This window comes from Xenopus laevis, chromosome 4L (genome assembly GCF_017654675.1).
Source record: "Xenopus laevis strain J_2021 chromosome 4L, Xenopus_laevis_v10.1, whole genome shotgun sequence".
NCBI classification, from domain to species: Eukaryota; Metazoa; Chordata; class Amphibia; order Anura; family Pipidae; genus Xenopus; species Xenopus laevis.
Window position 1 is genome coordinate 41,375,498 of NC_054377.1, and position 19,167 is coordinate 41,394,664.

A 19,167-nucleotide genomic window follows, 5' to 3' on the forward strand; every position below is an offset into this window, starting at 1 on the left:
AAATTTTGCCACGTGACTCTCATACTTAATATTTTTCAGCAATTATGGGATCTCTTATGAAAACACAACATATAATGGAGACCTTTGGTAGAGATAGATGAGAAAACTCAAGTTTTAGTATATATGCTCTTAAGGGTGATGAGGAATTTGTTTCTGCAAAATAAAAAAGTATTCCCATTGCTTCTCCTCCACCACCTTTCAGATTTTATGTGTATACTCCAATTGAAAACCAATGCGGCACATCTCAAGTTCATCCACACATACATGCGTAAAGAGAAGCTGGAGATAAAAATACAGTGTGTAATTTTCCAAAAAAAATGTTCCTTGCAACAGCTGATTGGCCTGTCACATTTTATGCACATAGGGGTAAGCTTCTTTCCTCTGTGAGTTGCTTTCTGCTCCTCAAATTTGTGAAGAATGAGAGAACCAGAGTAGAGCATCTCTTCCTCATAAAGCAGCTTCCTTTCCCAGGGCAGATGAGTGTGAATCTGTCTGCAAGTGAATGCCAGTGTATATGTGAGTGTCTTTGTGTGTATCTATGTATGTGTGTAAACTTAATTGTTAGTGTTATTGTGTGTAAGGGTAACTGTGTTCCCCCCCCAGGAAAATTTTCTGTGGATGCCCATGCTTGCTCAGTATATTATGCATAGCTGTTAAGAAGTTAAACTTGTGAGGAAAATCAAGTAGAAAACAAGGTTTGCCTGTATGTATTTATAACTTTATTTATAATGCACTGTATGGAAAAGCAGTTCTGTAAAATCTAACGATATATAAGGACACACAGGGACAAGTAATATAATAAATATATATATATATATATACACAGTTTTGAAGTGCCATGTGGTAAGAGAAATAGTAGGAAGGTGGTCCCTGCCCCATAGAGCTTACAATCTAATTGGGTGGACAACATACAGGCACATATTTGGGGGGCAAAAGTGCTCAAGGTAAAGGCATTGTCCCTTAATTGCCAGGACTAGACTAATGTTCTATTGCTCCAAAAGGTAGAATCTGAGTTTTTTCTTGAAGAGATTGAGAGAACGCTCCTTACTGAGGAATTCATGGATGAAATTCTAGACTTAAGGAGCAACAAGATAGAAAGGTTTAATACGGGAGGTGGCAGTGGATGTAGATGGTGTGAAAAGATGGTGGCCCTGAGAGTAGCGGAGGAGATGGGCAAGAACGTATAGTGAGAAGTGGATGCTACAAGGCTGATGAATAAACTCTGATGTATAATACACTGGTTTCTGAGCTGCCATGTAATGAATCTTAAAGCAGAAGTCAACCTGTACGGGAAAAATCCCCCCCCCTCCCTTGTGTAGCCCCTCCCGGCAAACACAGGGGAGGGTTTTTTCCCCATACAGGTTGACTTCTCCTTTAAGGTGGCCATACACAGGCTGATAAAAACTGCCAGCTGAGAGAGTAGGCAGCTTTTTGGCCCTCAGCCTGGCTTAAAAATCTGAAAAAAGAAATAGCCGTATGTGTGGTGAACCAAGACAGGAGATGGGGAGCCATAGTGGACATTTCTGGAGCTTCACTGCTACAGTGCTGTGGTGACTATGGGTTGGTAAATAAACCTAAAATATAATGAGCAGCATGTCTAGTCTATTTTTTTTTAATCAAGTTTTATATCTCCTTTAACCTTCCTCCCAGTAAAAAACTATAAAAATCCGATTTATATTTTTAGTTTCACCTTCGTCAGGAGGACAGAAACCAGCATCTCCTGGCGCAATCTAACGCACAAGTGCGAATTACTTTCCATTGTAGCTATTTCAGTGAATGCAGCAAATAACTGATGCCCACGTGCCCAAGCACTAAGGTCACTGATTATCTTCTCCTCAGCTGCCATTTTAGGCAGGTAGAAAGTTAAAGCCAATTCATTTCCCCATGGCTATTCCAGGAAGAAATAGAAAGTTCGCACAAATGCGTTCAGCATACAGCAGATGCGGCATATTCCCCTTACAAGGGACGCGAATGTTCCCTTTACAAGAATTAGGACGCAAAGATATCGATGAAGTTTAGCGCTGAACTAAAATAAGCTCGTGTGGTACGCGCCAGTCTTCTGCCTGATGAATCCGAGGCCTCTACTAACTTCAGCCTGGGACCGTTGCGCGCCCATTGCCAGGCAGAGACTGTCCCACACACCTGTACAACAGGAGCCAAGCTGCCTCCAGCATAACAATAAACTCCCTTTGCTGCTCCTCCTGCCAGGGACTGAACAAGCAACGCAGCGTTTCGTCTCCTTGGTGCCCACCTGTGTGTGTTCTGCCAACTTGGCCAGCACCAAGGTGGAAGGAGACGGAGCGAGGTGCCCAATCGCAGCGAGAGCCAGAGAAGTTTGTGGGGAGAAAGGGGAACTTGCAGGTCATTGGCGTGCAGATTAGCTGTAGCCACGCCCCCCGCCCGTGATGGCTGAACGATTATAAATAGGCGCAAGTAGGGGTGCGCTCCAAGCTGCGGACTTTGTGCAGGAATCTTGAGCTTTGCTTTATTTCTCTATCAATTAAAGCTCTCGCTTTTCTAATTTGTTCTTCCTTTCCACAACTCCCCTTGTACTTTTGAAATGGAGCTGGCCGCCTGTCCGTCGCTTTGGGCTTACGGGGCTGTGTGGCTCTCCTTCCTTCTTCTGGGTTTCCTAAGGTTCTCCAACTCTGATGTGGTGCTGACCCCGGCGCTGCTGCTCTACGTGGTGCTGCTGGTGCTTATCGAATGGCTCTGCCACCTGTATCTTCCTATCGCTCTAGGAATCCTGTTCCTCAGCTCAGCCTGCTGGTATGTCCTGGGCATCGTCTCCCCAAGGAAAACCCTGCCAGTGGAGGCCAAAGTGGTCTTCATCACAGGTGAGTGGCCCTCTCCCGTAAGTACCTTAATATGAACGCCAGGCGAGACACACGTATTACCTGAGGGAGCTCTGGAGTCGTTATATTCCATTGCATGCTTCATTGCACGTTATACACAGTGCGTGTACAGTACAGTCCAACTCCACATGGTTCTATGTATTCCCATCTCCACCAATTACACGCCTGCTGCCGGAGGTGTGACCTGCTCAGGAAACTGCAGTCCCTTGTGGTGGGAAAGGGAATCAGTTGGGATTCCCAGGCTTGAGTAGTGTGTCCCTGACAGCTTCCCAACTGCCCCTGACAAGTGACAGGTCAGGAGTATCATATCCATCACATCCTAAGTGCCAAGTGGCTATTTGTCTATTTGTTTCCTGGTTCAGATATGGAGGATTGTAGACTGTGTGAGTTTTCTAAGGAGAGGGGCAGACGGGGAGATTTAGTCACCTGACGACTAATCGCCTCTTCTGCTGGGCGACAATCCCCCCGAACTGCCTTCTTCCTGCTTTCCGCCTGCATGAATGAGAAAACACCAGCGCAATGCACTCGCAGAACTTCGATTTCTGAAATCGCCCGGTTTCCTCGTGAGGCAACTTCAGGTGATTTCAGAAATCGAAGCGCCACGAGTGCAATGGTGCAGGTGATTCTTCATTATAGCAGACGGAAGGCAATGGAAAGTCAAATCTCCCCGAATCTGCCCATCTGCCCCTAGCCTAAATGACAGGGACTAAAGTCAATTTGCAGGGCTGTGACTCTCTCTCGCTCTCTGTGTGCATACTATGTTAGTAGGTCTGTTTATGGGTTTTCTTTTTTCTTACTCGTTCTAGTAGTACATATAATCCCTTTACCCACTTACAGTACCTTGTACTTGTATAGACAGAAACAGCCTTCGCACAATTACACAATATTAAAACTTCAACCAAGGCCTAACATGATGTGTAAGTCTCAATTTTTACCCTGAATAGCTACATGTATCATATAAAATAGTAAATTAAATAAACTTTTACATAACCACAGTGCAGATGCCACCGTTTGCAATATAGAAGAATAAGCACTGGTTTTAGAGTTTCAGTGTTCTCCCCAGTGGTTTTCAGCTGGATGATTTGCTTAGTATATTTTTGCATTGTGCCTCAAAACCTCCCCTAGCATCTCCTGTCTTAAAGGGGTGGTTCACCTTTAAGATAACTTTTAATATATTACAGAATGGCTAATTCTAAGCATCTTTTCAACTGGTCTTCATTTTTTGTCTGTCCAGCTTTCAAATGGGGGTCACTCACCCCCCATCTAAAACACAAATGTTCTGTAACGCTACAAATATATTTTTATTGCTATTTTTATTACTTGTCTTTTTACTCACCTTTGTATCTATGATCAGTTTATACTGTCTGGAATTTAAGATGGTCCACATGGAGCAAAGTACTTGGCTCCCTTCATTGTTTACAACTGAAACGCCAACTAATTTAAGCATTGCAATTTCAAGGGAAAGTAAATCAATTTCATCACAACCAAAGTATTAACAATAAAATGAAACAATAAAAATATGAGTCCGCCCACAGAAAGCTTTATAGCACAGGCTTGCTCAGTCTCTGCTGGTAAGAATTCCCCAACATTCATTGGATTGACATCTTGGTCCAGTTGGAATGCTTAGCGATTAAGCAACTCCTGATGGGAGTCGTAGTAGATATGCTGGATTGGAGATGCATATATGCTGGGATAAGACTGTACACTCAGGGCCGGATTTACATAGTGGGCGCTCCTAGGCCGCTGTCGTTCATCACCCCGTCCCCTCTCTTTTATTGGCTCAAATTTTCATCATCGGGACTGGTGCAAGGAAAATTTAAAAAATCTTATCTCCTGTGCATCCCCAGTGTTTCTGAACCAATGTAGGTGTGGTTGGGCAGCATGCTGCCCCCTAAAATCCTGCCGCCCTAGGCCTGGGCCTTGGTGGCCTCTCCACAAATCCAGTCCTGTGTACACTGTTATTGCTAATCACAGCTCAGCCTGTTTTGTACCAGGCAAACAAGACAGACTGTAAGAATTCCAGGGTATCCATGAGAAGTGGGCCCAGCAGCTATTTTGAACCTTACATGGGAGCTTGTGTTGCTATTTAGTAGCTTACTTGGGTAGACTTGGTCCAGATACCTCTAGAATCTGTCCATGGCCCACCTATTACATCATCGCTACGTCCCTGTATGCCATCACTCCATCCCCCTCTGACCAACCCTCTGCACATCCTGGCTGGTATGATATTTTTTAAAAGGTGGCAAACCTAGGTGGGTGGGACTTTTCTCTGTCCAAAATGGACTCCCTTGCCTAACAATCACTCTCTTATGCTCCAATCCCATAGCTACATAGCAAATTCCACTAATAATTGTCTGACATAAAAATAACAGACTACTTACACACATTACAATTGCACAGGTAATGAAAATGCCCACATGACATGATATAATAAATCAATTAGGGATCTGCCAAATGTGCTATTTTGGGATTCGGGCAAACCTGAATTCGGGCAAACCTGAATTGTTCATGACAGATTCAGGTGAATTACAAACTGATTATAGCCTTCATTTGCATATGCATATATGGGCAATGAATTGTCAAAAAGAACCTTTTTTTGTGCCAAAATGTCACGTGATTTTAAGGATTCAGATATGGTTTGGACAGGCAGTTGGTTGTGGTCGAATCCTGCTGAAAAAGGCTTGGATTTAGCTGAATCCTGAACCAAATCCTGGATTCGGTATATCCCTAAAATGAATACGTAACATTAAATTGTTAAATAACAAGAATGTGAATAAATAAAAACAGTAAAACTAGATTTTAATCCCAAGTCGCTGGCTGTATGTCAAATGATAACCCTACTAAGCTACTAACCACCATTGTGGTGGTCACAGGATAACTCCCTTAAAGGAAAACTATACCCCGGAAATGAATACTTAAGCAACAGATAGTTCTCATCATATTAAGTGGCATATTAAAGAATCTTACCAAACTGGAATATATATTTAAGTAAATCTTGCCCTTTTACATCTCTTGCCTTGAGCCACCATTGCGTGATGGTGTCTGTGCGGTCTCAGAGATCACCTGACCAGAAATACTACAACTCTAACTGTAACAGGAAGAAGTGTTGAAGCAAAAGACACAACTCTGTCTGTTAATTGGCTCATGTGACCTAACATGTATGGTTTGTTTGGTATGTTTGTGAGTACAGTGAATCCTACGATCCCAGGGGGCGGCCCTTATTTTTTAAAATGGCAATTTTCTATTTATGATTACCCAATGGCACATACTACTAGAAAAGTATATTATTATGAAAATGGTTTATTTACATGAAGCAGGATTTTACATATGAGCTGTTTTATGCAATATCTTTTTATAGAGACCTACATTGTTTGGGGGGTATAGTTTTCCTTTAAATGATATACAGGTATGGGAGTTGTTATTCAGAATGCCTGGGACCTGGGGTTTTCTGTATAAAGGATCTCTCGATAATTTGGTTTATCATACTTGGATAACCCCAATAGCTTTTATTTTGCCTCCAATAAGGATTAATTATATGTTATTTGGGATCAATACTGTTATACTGTTTTATTATTACATTTGATTAAAATGGAGACTATGGGAGATTGCCTTCCCATAATTAGGAAATGTTATGACCTATGTGGTGGAGGGACGATAATGATGAAAGCCAGTGTTGACCATTCCCAGTTTTGAAACCACACCCACTTTAGGCCAATCCTATGTTACCACAGCTACCTTTAAAGGAGAACTAAACCCCCAAACTAATGAAAACCCCTACTCTCCATAGTCCCCTCTCAGGTGTTAATACCTGTAAATGCCCCTAAGTCTTTAATAAGCCCTCGATGCAGAGTCAGCGCAGTGGAGCTCACGGGCACCATCTTCACCGCTTCGGGAGTCTTCAGTAAGTAAGCAGTGTATAGGTGCATGCATTGTAGCAATTTGTCCCAAACAACTGCACATGCGCTGACAGCCATGGAAATTGCCGAAGGGACCAGAAGATTCCCTTATCGGTGAAGATATCGCCCTTGAGCTCCGCTGCGCTGACTCTGCATTGAGGCGTAATTAAAGACTTAGGGGCATTTACAGGTATTAACACCTGTGCAGGGGGGGACTATGGAGGGTAGGGGTTTTCATTAGTTTGAGGGTTTAGTTCTCCTTTAAGGCCAAACTACAAGAGACTGACTGTTCAACATTAAATGGCACAGTAATTAATGTCCAGCATAAAATGGCACTGGGTGGTCTTATAGGTGTAGGGGACTTTAAGCACTTTCCTTGCCCAGAGGAGAGAGGGTGGGACTTGGGACTTCACAGTGGGAAAGGTAGAGAGTTGAGGCTGTACAAAGTATACCAGCCCCTGGGTCACTGGTTGGATAGCACTGTTCCTTTTTACACCTGCAATGTATACTCCCGTATACTGTACTCTTCGTACATTCAGCCTGTGGGACGATTTGTATGTTGGGGAGCATAGTATCAGTTAATGTATGGCCACCTTAAGGTGAAAAATTAAACACGTCTAATCCAAGATCTGTAATTTTTACTCTGTCTAGAATAAAAACGAACATGTTACTTTTCCAAAAGCCAATGTAAGTGTCTGAATAAAGCCCCACTGAAATAAATCCTTGTAATCTAGCATTCCTCCAAATTTATTTTGAAACTAATCTTGGATCTATCTGCAGACACCCTGAAAACCATCCTATCTCTCTAACTTAAACAAGTCCTACTTTACGGGCTTTAACAAATCTCTTATTGGAATCTCACCTATGTCATTCCCACCCACATGCAACACTAAAATATAAGGGGGCTCCCCAAAAACACACAACCCATACTTTTAGCAACAACATGGAGTAGAATTGTGTATCTCCATAAATTCCCATATCAGACAATTCTCTACCCCTGGACCTTATGCAACTGAATAAATAATCCTTTACCACCCTTGTCTGTCACAGAATCAATATAATTGTCTCATTAAAAGGACCGCACTCCCTGAGCCTTACCCATGCTTGCCCCTTTATAGTGTTTAATACATAGCAAAAACCACAAAAGTATATCTTCCCTCTCCACAGCACACCCTGGCCTTTCTACATACTGGCTAAATTCTGCCCACTGCCACCAGACCCTACTATAGATATTCAAGTCCAACAAGCAGTAAGCATGTACTGGCCAGGAACAGAAAGCAAGCACCCACTGTGGAGGGTCTCCACAGTGGGAGAGGGAGAGAGGTCAGGCCACATAAGGTATACCCATGGACTGTATTAAGGCAGAGACACATGGTCAAATTTGGGGGGTGATTAGTCGCCAGCGGGATGGTACTCGGAGCGGTTCGTTTTCCAAAGTTGCCTCACAAAGAAAAGATGGAAAATGAAGCGCTCCGAGTGCCACCCTGCCGGCGATTTACATTTTAGCCAATGGGAAGGCAGATTAGTCGCGAAGAGGAGATTTGTTGCTGGGTGGCTAATCTCCCTGAATATGACTGTGTATCTCTGCCCTTAAGCAAAGAGCCCTTTGGATAAAACAGATGATGAATTAATTGTAATTTTCCTGCCTTTTTTCCAGAAATCTTTTGAAATTTCTGTGAAGTAACAATGTATATCTAAAGACTAATGTCCAAGTGCAGTGGTGACTCTACAGGCATACTTTCGCAAAACTTCCCCTTCAGACCATATAATATTCCTCAATAGTGTCCAGGGATATATTTAACTTTATTTTTAAAGGCGTATTTATCAAAGGGTGAAAGTGAAAGTTCACCCTTTGATAAATACTCCTTTAAAAATCCCATAGAAATGAATGGAGAGAGGCAGTATTTCACTCTAGCGGACTGTGGTGATCTCTAACTTCATTTTTTGATAAATATACCCCAGGTATATCTCCTCCTAAGGAGCTCCTTCACAGTGCTTATGACTCCTACCCACTGGGTAAACAAAATTTATTGCCTTTTCTGTTTCCAAAATGAAGGTCCTAAACAACAACTGCTTTTTAAATCCCTTTACGCATCACCCCTTATCTACTTAGAAAAAAAGACTAATTAACCCTACTGGACAGGATTTTTCCACCTGGCCAGGAGCCATCCAATAGCAATTTTCAGTTCAGAACTATATTACATGGAAAGATCTGGAATATGTCAGTACATTATGAGCTGCAAAACATTACAACATATTAATATTCACAGTTAAAGAGACTCAAAAGCATTCTTTCAGAAAGATCTGTTCTCAGTCACTGTTATATAACTTTTATGCATCTCAAATGAATTTGAGGTTTTTTTTTGTATAACCCAGAAAAGAGACAGGATAAATAGGTCTTAATAAAGAAAAGTCAGCAGTCAAATACAGTTGAAATTCACCAGCCAAGAACTTTAATGCATCCCACAGGAAATGTATGTAAAGTGAAGCTTGGCTTCAAAAGTGTATCCTGGAAATCTACAAGTATGAAGCCAATGGTATCACTTTATACCACAGAAAATGTTAAAACCATTAGTCTGTATGTGAACCTATAACCTCCCCAAAAATAACACATGCACAGTTAAATAGGAAAATAAAAATCTGGAATTTATATTCTGATACTTAAGAAATTAAAAAGGTCAAAGGAACAGGAAAGCAATTGGGGTGTTACTGATAGTAGATCTAATATTAGATATGCTAGCATATCTGCCTAAATATTCAAAGGTTTTTTTTTTTACAGTGATGGCTGTGAAGAATTCTCTCCCTGAATCAGTTGTACAGGCTGATACATTAGATAGCTTTAAGAAGGGGTTGGATGGCTTTTTAGCAAGTGTCCCTCACATATAGGGTTATGGAAGATAGCTCATAGTACAAGTTGATCCAGGGACTGGTCCGATTGCCATCTTGAGTCAGGATGGGCTGCATTGATGAGATATGCAATCAGTGTAGGCCTTCTAGCAGCTCTTTGGGAAGAGAATAAAACCATAGAAATTGTCCCACCCATAAACTTAAATAACCGTGTTTTCTGTAATAGAACAAAATTTTTCTGAAGTTGAAATGGAGTTAATAAACATAAATAAATATGTTTAAACTTCAAAATTATGAATTGGCACTCACAAAACAAGAAAAGAAAACCCAATATACAATGTTTACAAAGCAGCTCTTACCCCTTTCTTATAGATGCCATATTTGTTCTTCACAGCCAATCTTTATAACAGCCCAATTGATAATTCATACATTAGTTATCCTTTGATGCAAGTAATAAAATTGTTTAAATGTTCCCCACAACATATTAATGTGTTATCTTCATAATAATCCTCTCTTAAAGAAAATCAGAGAGCATTTTCACAAATCAGACAGGGAATGATAGTTATTTTTACATACTTTTTTCAACATGCATTCAAGTAATTATCAACCAGTAAAATCACATTCTATGTTTCTGTTTTCTCCATTGTGCTAGTTGCACAGGAGTAAATACAAGGCCCCTGGTGTCCCCACAGGTTTTCTTACTTGACCCTCAGAAATGATGCACAGTTAAAGGGGAGGTTCACTTTTACATTACCTTTAAGTATGTTATAGAATGGCTAACTCTAAGCAACTTTTCAATTGGTCTTCATTTTTTCTTTTTTTATAGGTTGTGAATGATTTGTCTTATTCGTCTGACTCTTTCCATCTTTGAAATATACATGTATTGTTATTGCTACTTTTCATTACTCATCTTTCTATTCAGACCCTCTCCTAGTCATATGCCAGTCCCTTATTCGAATCAGTGCATGGCTATTAAGGTAATTTGGACTCTAGTAACCAGATTGCTGAAACTGCAAACTAGAAAGCCAATTGACTAAAAGTTAAATAACCCAAAAACCACAAATAAGAAAAAAAGACCAATTGGAAATTGTCTCAGAATATCACTATCTACATCATACTAAAAGTTAAATTAAAGGTGAAAACCCCCTTTAAGGGACTTGCATGTAGACAATAGTGGCTAGAGGTATTGGATCTCTTATCCAGAAATCCAAAATTACGTGGAGGTCATCTCCTATTGAGTCTGTTTTAAGCAAATGATTACAATTTTGTAAAATAATACAATTTTTCTTTTTAATAATAAAACATTTACATATAATGGATGATAACTAAACTGACAGAAATCCATATTGCTATTGGGTTTATTTAGGTTTTTTTTTAATCAAAGGTCGAGTTTTAGACGTTTGTGAGGTTTTTTTATACCTCCAATAAACTCACAACTAAAATGTTTTCTGATTTATGAATGGAAACTCAAATGGAAAAAACTCAAATCAGTGAATTTGGGGTTAAAAACCCAAATACTCTAATCTTCCATATCTTCTGTCTTCTTTTGGGTCCTCTTCCTTCCCTTCAGCAAGTCACGGCACTTTCACAGAGCTCACTCTGCAGCAATAGGTGAGCAATGTATTCCGGACACTTTAAGGGGTAATGAACTATGTGGGGTTCGGGGGGAGCAGGGAGGGGGGGGCTATCTAGTGTAGTAGGTAGGGGCTTTTCTTATTGGGGGGGGTTTAGTTCTCCTTTAACACAAAAAATGCCGTTAGAATTCTAATTCACTCTTTCATTGTATAACATGCTGGCTTTTTTTAGCTCTCTATTCTCCTGCAGCTACCAGGCTCATACACCTCACTAGTTGCTCAACTACTTTCATGCCACTATGCCATTCATTCATTAACTTGGCTTCTGTTACCTCTTAGGATAAAATTTATAAGTCTGCCCCACCCCATGTGTCTGAACTTATCCCAAAGTACTCAACAAACTGCTTATTATACTCATATCATGTTGTACTACTAAACACTTTACACTTTACACTTGACCTTTTCATCCAGTCAGATCTTTGCTTTTATTTTCATACTCGTAGCAGACTGCTCCAAACTGTTGTGCTGTTGTCATAGTCTATATATGTGGTATTTAGCACACTCCCCTCTGTACAGGTCTCTAATTATGATATTATTTTTGTTGCACTGGAGGCCAAAGTGGGCACTGATTCAATTGTTTAGCTGTCGCCAAATGAGTGGCTCTGAGCAGTGGCAGGCCCGGACTGGCAATCTGTGGGTTCTGGCAAATGCCAGAGGGGCTGCTGTATGGTTCCATAGAAAGGTACCATATAGTGAGCTGGTAGGGGGCTGTTTGGGCATCTGTGTACTTGTAATGGCAGGGCCTATTTTGACTCCCAGTCCAGGCCTGAGCAGTGGGTATGGCTAGCAACCTTGTAAGTACAGGTATTTTCAGGTAGTCCTACATTCTAAAATCACAGCCATGGTATGGTGTATTCTACTATTCTAATTTATGCACAAAACGAAGTAAATTAACCACCTAACACTTCTTAAAGTGATACTGACACTAAAAAAACTACTCTTCAAAATGTACATAAAAAGTTGCCTATAGGTCATGTTGATCATTTTCCACTGAAAGTTCTTAAACCTGACTGCTTTGCCAGTCGGACTGTCCTTTTTCAAGGTGTCAGAATTTCTAGAATTTGTAGCACTAATGGGCTACTTCAGCACAAATATGACAGCCCCCTCAAAGAGGAACATGGCGATTGAAAGGGTAATGTAAAAGCATCAAGCACTTCTATTGTGAAATTTTAAAGCTCTTGCAAAGACAATGTTATGATAATTGAAAATCATTTTTTTGTGTCAGTATCTCTTTAAAGAACAGAACAGTTCTGTTTATTGGGGCAAAAACTGGCAAAATAAATCAAAGACTTGTGAATAACAAGAATGTGCCAGTGCATTATATTCTTTCAAAGGAGACGTTATGTAAAAAACAAGAATGTAAATGGAGTAATGTGCATACAACCAAATGTTTATATTTGAACATCAAAAAATAAAAGCATTAAAAAAAAAAAAGTGCATCAAACTCTCAATTATAGAAGGAATGAAAATTTCTGCAAACACTCTACTAATCGGACCCATCTGTTCCACTTCCTGCTTGCTGAATTGTCTGGATGTGCAGGGGAGCTGGTGGCACAGAGCACACTGCTCTGTAGGATAGGAACCAATCAGCAGCTAGGCTGATCTGAAGCCTGTCTTTGCTCGTGTGACTGAAGGGCTATGATTGGTTATTTCCCTCCTACTGTGCTTCTGGCAGGGACTGGTAGGACACGCCAACCCCTCATTTGAAATATGAACAGTGCCCACAGCAGATCTATAGGGTGCTCCAACAAGGATCATTATAATAATAATAATTACACCATATAGTATTTATTATTTCCTACAAAATGGGTTTTTAGTTATACTATATGACTCCTTTAGATGAGTTCTTTACTACCACTGACTGGAACCCATAACATTGACTTTGCTTATTTAGTTTAAGAGCTGGTATCATGCAATACGTGATTTAGTAGCAGTGCTCTGCGCAAGCTGTCCAACTCTAGACAAAACATTTGAGGACATATTTTCCAAGAATGTCATCACTGATGTACTCATTTAGCAGGCAATATAATGTTTCTTTCGGTTGTGTGACATCCCTTTGTATATCCCTTTGTATATCTATGATGTTTTTTTCATAAACCATTTAAATATATCTCAAGATTATTTTAGCAGACTGAATCAGTTTATATAATACTTCTGACCTATCACTATGAAATAATGTCATTTTTCTAAATTAAGACATTCTGGTATCTTGATTTGACTGCCTTTTTAGATATATAACTATGCTGGATTAATAAGCTGTTTCCTTGTGAGAGCAATAAAAGTGCAGCATAACACAGCTGTGAAAATGTTTCCTTGAGCCAGTGCAGTGTGTAAAAGCTGAATCATTATGGTTAGGAGTTAGATGGCTTCTTTCCAAACCGCTGTATTTGTTCAGTGTTCTGGAGCATTTCCAAAGGGTAGTCTGTCTAGGAATTGGATTCATATTCATCCCAGGCACCAATAGTGTGAAAATGTAATCACTGCTGAATAGAGAATATTCTTTTCAGTTTGCTGAGCATGAAATTCTCTCATAGAAGTAGGAAACTGATAAGAATTATGTTCTAATTTGGAGATCCAGATATCCAAAGAATGTTCTTAAAGCACAATTATGTGTGGCATTAAACCAGGCTAATGTTTCCTATTCCATGGAGTAAAAAAAACCATACAGATTGACACACACACATGTAGCAGTACATAGACATTTGTGTTGCTAAATGTAATCAGTCTTTTTGTGCCAAGATTGGAGCATTTACTGTTCTAGTACTTCAGAAGCTAAACTTCTGTAGGAGGCAAGCTGTATACAAGCAATACTTCTGTAGGACACAAGCTATATACAAACTATATATATGTAGGAGACAAACTATATACAAGCTATACTTCTGTAGTAGACAAGCTATATACCAGCTATACATACTGTATGTAGGAGACAAGCTATATACAAGCTATACTTCTGTAGGAGACAAGCTATATACCAGCTAGACATATGTAGGAGACAAGCTATATACAAGCTATACTTCTGTAGGAGACAAGTTATAGAAAATCTATACTTCTGTAGAAGACAAGGCTGATATAAACAATACTTATGTAGGAGACATATTGCACAGTAAGCTACGAAACGCGTAAGGCTGTATCCTTATGTACCTAATAAACTACTAATCATTTTACATGTCTGTCTGGAAAAATGGTCATTGAAGTGCCTGCTCCACTACAATATGGTTATAGTCCAACACTGTTGATTTTCTGATCAGAGTTTTGCCCATTGGCTGCATGTTTCTTTCAGAATGGCCAAAGTTATTTGCGTATCATTTGACAGTGCTATATATGGGTTTATGTTTGTATGACTGACATTCTGATGTGAGCCAAAGAAAGCTTTAAAGGGGTTGTTCACCTTTGAGTTAACTTTTAGAATGATGTAGAGAGTAATATACTGAGACAATGTGCAAGTGGTTTCAATTTTTTACTGTAGTTTTTGCGATAATTAACTTTTAGTCAGAGGCTTGAAAGAGCTTGAAACTGGAAAGAGTCAAAAGGAAAAAGCAAATAATTAAAAAACTGTAAAAAAAACAAATAATGAAGATGAATTGAAAAGTTGCTTAGAATTGGCCATTCTTTAACTAAAAGTTGAACTACACCTTTAATCATCACACCTTTGGGCACAAACAACGAAGCACATAATGATGACACAACCGTGGTGGGTCTCATCAGCAATAATGGCGAGTCACCATACAGAGAGGAGGTGCAGCGGTTAACAGACGGGTGCAGAGCCAAAAACCTGTCTCTCAATGTAGACAAAACAAAGGAGATGGTTGTTGACTTTAGGAAGACTAGGAGTGACCACCTGCCACTGTACATCGACGGCTCTAATGTGGAAATCGTCAAAAGCACCAAATTCCTTGGTGTCCACCTGGCAGAGAAGCTCACCTGGTCCCACAACAAGAAAGCCCAACAGCGCCTCTACTTCCATACTCAAAACCTTCTACAGAGGGACTATCGAGATCATCCTGAGCAGCTGTATCACTGTCTGGGCTGGGAACTGCACTGTCATGGAGCGCAAGACCCTACAGAGGATAGTGAAGACAGCAGAGAAGATCATAGGTGTCTCTCTTCCTTCCATCACAGACATTTACACCACTCGCTGCATCTGTAAAGCCACCAGCATTGTGGCTGATTCAACACACTCCTCACACTCACTGTTCACACTCCTGCCATCTGGAAAAAGGTACCAAAGCATTAGGGCCCTCACTACCGCCCTCACTACCAGACTGTGTAACAGTTTCTTCCCCCAAGCCATAAGGCTCCTGAATACTCAGGGACTGGACAGATCTCTCTCTCACACATACTCCATCTGACCTTACTATATACCACAACATTACACAGCCACTGTACGCCATTGTATGGATGAATAGCCATTGTATACAGTTGTTCCCTATGAGCACATCTGCACTTTGTCATGTTATTTATCATGTTCTTACTACGATCATATCACAATGATACACCCATCATGTCTGACGTTTAGCATTATTTACTTAACATATTACCTGCTGAATATGCACTTTCTTGTCCTGTCCCTGCACTGTGCTTACCTGTCTTGCAGGCGTTGCATATTTTTGCACTTGCACTTTTTGTCTGTTGTCTGGTACATCTATGTTGTTTTGTGTAGCACCATGGTCGTAGAGGAACGTTGTTTTGTTTCACTGTGTACTGTACAAATGTATATGGATGAAATGACAATAAACTCACTCTTGACTCTTGTTATGCATACATATCCTTTATAGTGGTCAGAATTTCTAGCAATATGAGATTTATCTCAGGGGGCGTAATCTTTGAAATTGATACATTTATTTTTGCTTGCTTCCAAAGTTTATTTTGCTTTTTAAAAGCCTTTTATCTTGCAATGCCTTTTAATCTTTTCAGGGGTATATTTGCTTCTGTTTATTTAAAAAGGTTCCAGATAACCAGTTTTCCTTGCACCTGTGCAAATAATATATATTTTTACTTCCCTTTTTGTTTTGTTTTAGGTGTTTGTAGTTTAATTTGTATATTTATGTATAAATGAAAGTGTGCGCAAATCTTAAATACCATGGGGCAGATTTATCAACATGTAAAATTAGAGCTCACCACACAAAAACACCTCTAAAATTCCCATAGGAACTGTGATGAGCTCTATTCTTGCGCTTTGATAAATCTGCCCTCGTGTGTCAAGATAAACTTCCATGTGACCATTTTTTTTTATTAATTGATTTTTTTTTTGTGCAGCTTGACTGAAATCTCAGAAACTGATTTAGATTAAACCAGATCAACATAATTTAATTTAGCTTTATTGCTTTAACAGGATGTTTAACTTTATTAGACATTTAAGTATATTGTAGAAGGACCAATGCTAAGCAATTTTTAAATTCACCATAATTATCTATTTTGTATTGTTGTTTGAGTCATTAGCATTCTCAACTCACCCACTTTCTATTCATTCATATTTATAAAATGATGAATTTTTGTGTGGCTCTTACCAACTGAAATCTCAGAAACGGATTTAGATTAAACCAGATCAACAGAATTTAATTTAGCTTTCTTGCTTTAAGTACCCAACGTGCACTCCACAACCAAATCATACATCTGCCCACCCCGCCCGGTTTGCCCGGACATAATGGAAGGAGGTGGTCGAGTATATTAAAAGGAGCGTGCCTGGGAGAAGTGGGACACTAGGAGGCCTATTGTGGAAACTTTGTTTGGAAGTCGACCCAAACCCACCCGACCCGTGGGCTTCGGGTCGGCCCGCACATTACTAATAGGTCTTGTGCCAATTGTGACTTAACAGCCCCTTGGCTTGTTATTGTGTAGGTTTTCTATCCCATCTGTATGGACTGGTGGCTTGTTGAGCTGCTGGTGTAGAGAGAAAGTCATATCTTTCAAAGAATGCAGCCACCAAAGGCCTTTGCCTGCCAGCACATAGAAGCAAATAAATTATTTATAACTAGATATTACCTAGATATTACCCTCACTTTTCAGATGCAATTGAACCTGGGTCCTAGCCCCGTTGGGGGCCCCAAGAGATGCAGAGATGGTAAGTTGTGGACAGGAGGACTGGATATTTTTTGAGCAAGCACATTCACAGTGCGAGAGGCACAAGTTTGCCAGGACGGGGTCCCTGGCTGGGAGCCTGGATGCACCACTGCTTAATGCTACACCAATTCATATTACATTTCATTAAATTTCCAACCATTAAGCATTAGGGCGGAGGCCAGAAAAGTCTCATCCTGAATTAAGGGAGGATGTTTGTGAGTGATATTCCATGAGAACTCACTGTACTATGGATTGTTTTATCATTGTAGCCTCACCTGTTGTACAACTAGTTCTGCCAGTCTTTTTCACAGGACAGATGGCACAATGAATAAGCAGACAGCTGTTCTTGAAAGTATCATTCTTATGGATGTATCTCAATGCAATGCAATGTTCCCATTTGGCTGTGATGATTTATGGGTTTTTTTTCTGTCACAGATATGTGTGGTCATGAAATTCCAAATGATAAAATCCAGTCTGATAGATTAATGTGATGAGGGGAATACTGGAGATCAACACATAAGAAAATAATTTAACCATTTATTGTCATGTCTTACCAGCCTAAATGAGTACAAACTTAAATAACTTGCTGAGCTGTGGTAGCTTGTCCTGAATTATTGTTTTTATAGACCTATTATCACAGGTTTGGATCTAGCAGCATAATACTGCAAAAAAAAAAATTCATGTTACTTGATACACTTTAAATTTCTATTCTGGTGACAAATGTTAGGGCACCTCCCAAGGTTTGTAATAACTTAATTGAAACCCTGGGCAGGTGCTCCTGTTAGCAGAAAACTGCACCTGCCCGGTGCTCTTGTGAGTGATCCTGTTCCTCCCTTCTTCTTTCTTCAAAATCCAGTGTCCTGCCCATGTAAAATGGAGTGAAAAAGCCAACTTTTTTGTTAAAGTCTGGCTTTTAACTCACATGTGCACCTGCCTGAAAAAAGAAGGAAGGCACCCCCCATGGATTGGAAATTTAATTCTCCTTTAAATAGGAAGAATTCACAAATAACCCCAAATAGCCCTACCAGAACAACTACTAGTATATGAATGGCATCATATATATATCTATATATAGATAGATATAGATATATATATATATATATATATATATATATATATATATATATATATATATAATGATTGGGAGGCAAAACGTCCCTTGTTTCATACCCATCAGCTAGCATTCAAATTTCCTATGATGAAACACAGACGGTGCTTTGCATAAAAACTTGGGACAACTTTGTGCACATATGTTTCACCACTGGCGATTTCAATGATAGGTGGTGGGAAGAAAACAAAAGATGTATTGTTTGTGTTGCACTATAGTGGGGCAACAAATGTCCCGTGTGCTATTACCTTTAAGTCTACTTAAAACAATTAACCATTAAAACCAATAGCATTGTTTTGCCACCAATATGTATTTATGTATTTATGCAGCTTTGCATATGTTATTACAGAGAAAAAGAAATAATATGCTCCATGGAAAAATGGCATTTGCTACTCTTCCCTGAGATTGTTTTTAACCCATACAGGATTTTTGATAAACATGCTCAAAATTATGGGAAAAAAATGCTTTTGCAGGAAAAGTTATGATAAGTAAGCATGATTTGTAAATGCTTTAGGCTGATGTTATAGCTTTTAACCCAATGAAAATATATTACTGTCATGGAACTAATTGCAATGGCATAAAGAAATGTGTCAGACTGCTCCTATCTTTGCACTTGTTTTGTAAATTAGCACCAAATAAATGTTGATAAGATTAATATTATGTTTTTTTTCATAGTAAGTTTTTAGTAACTTTTATGGGGTTGTTTACTAAAACTCGAGCTTTATTATACCCCGATGCTGTAAAAGACAGAATCCAAAAACTCGGCA

At 39.6% G+C, this 19,167-nt stretch overlaps 1 protein-coding gene across 2 annotated transcripts in view; it reads left to right on the top strand.

The window, feature by feature from the left end:
- The first annotated feature begins 1,852 nt into the window (after positions 1-1,852).
- hsd11b2.L (hydroxysteroid (11-beta) dehydrogenase 2 L homeolog) overlaps positions 1,853-19,167 on the top strand; it is a 32,662-nt gene continuing 15,347 nt past the window's right edge. Inside the window, exon 1 of one of the 2 annotated variants that reach the window (XM_018256725.2) lies at positions 1,853-2,837. In XM_018256725.2, the coding sequence (XP_018112214.1) occupies positions 2,561-2,837 (277 nt within the window). In that variant the 5' untranslated portion in view covers positions 1,853-2,560. 2 annotated transcript variants of the gene reach the window in all.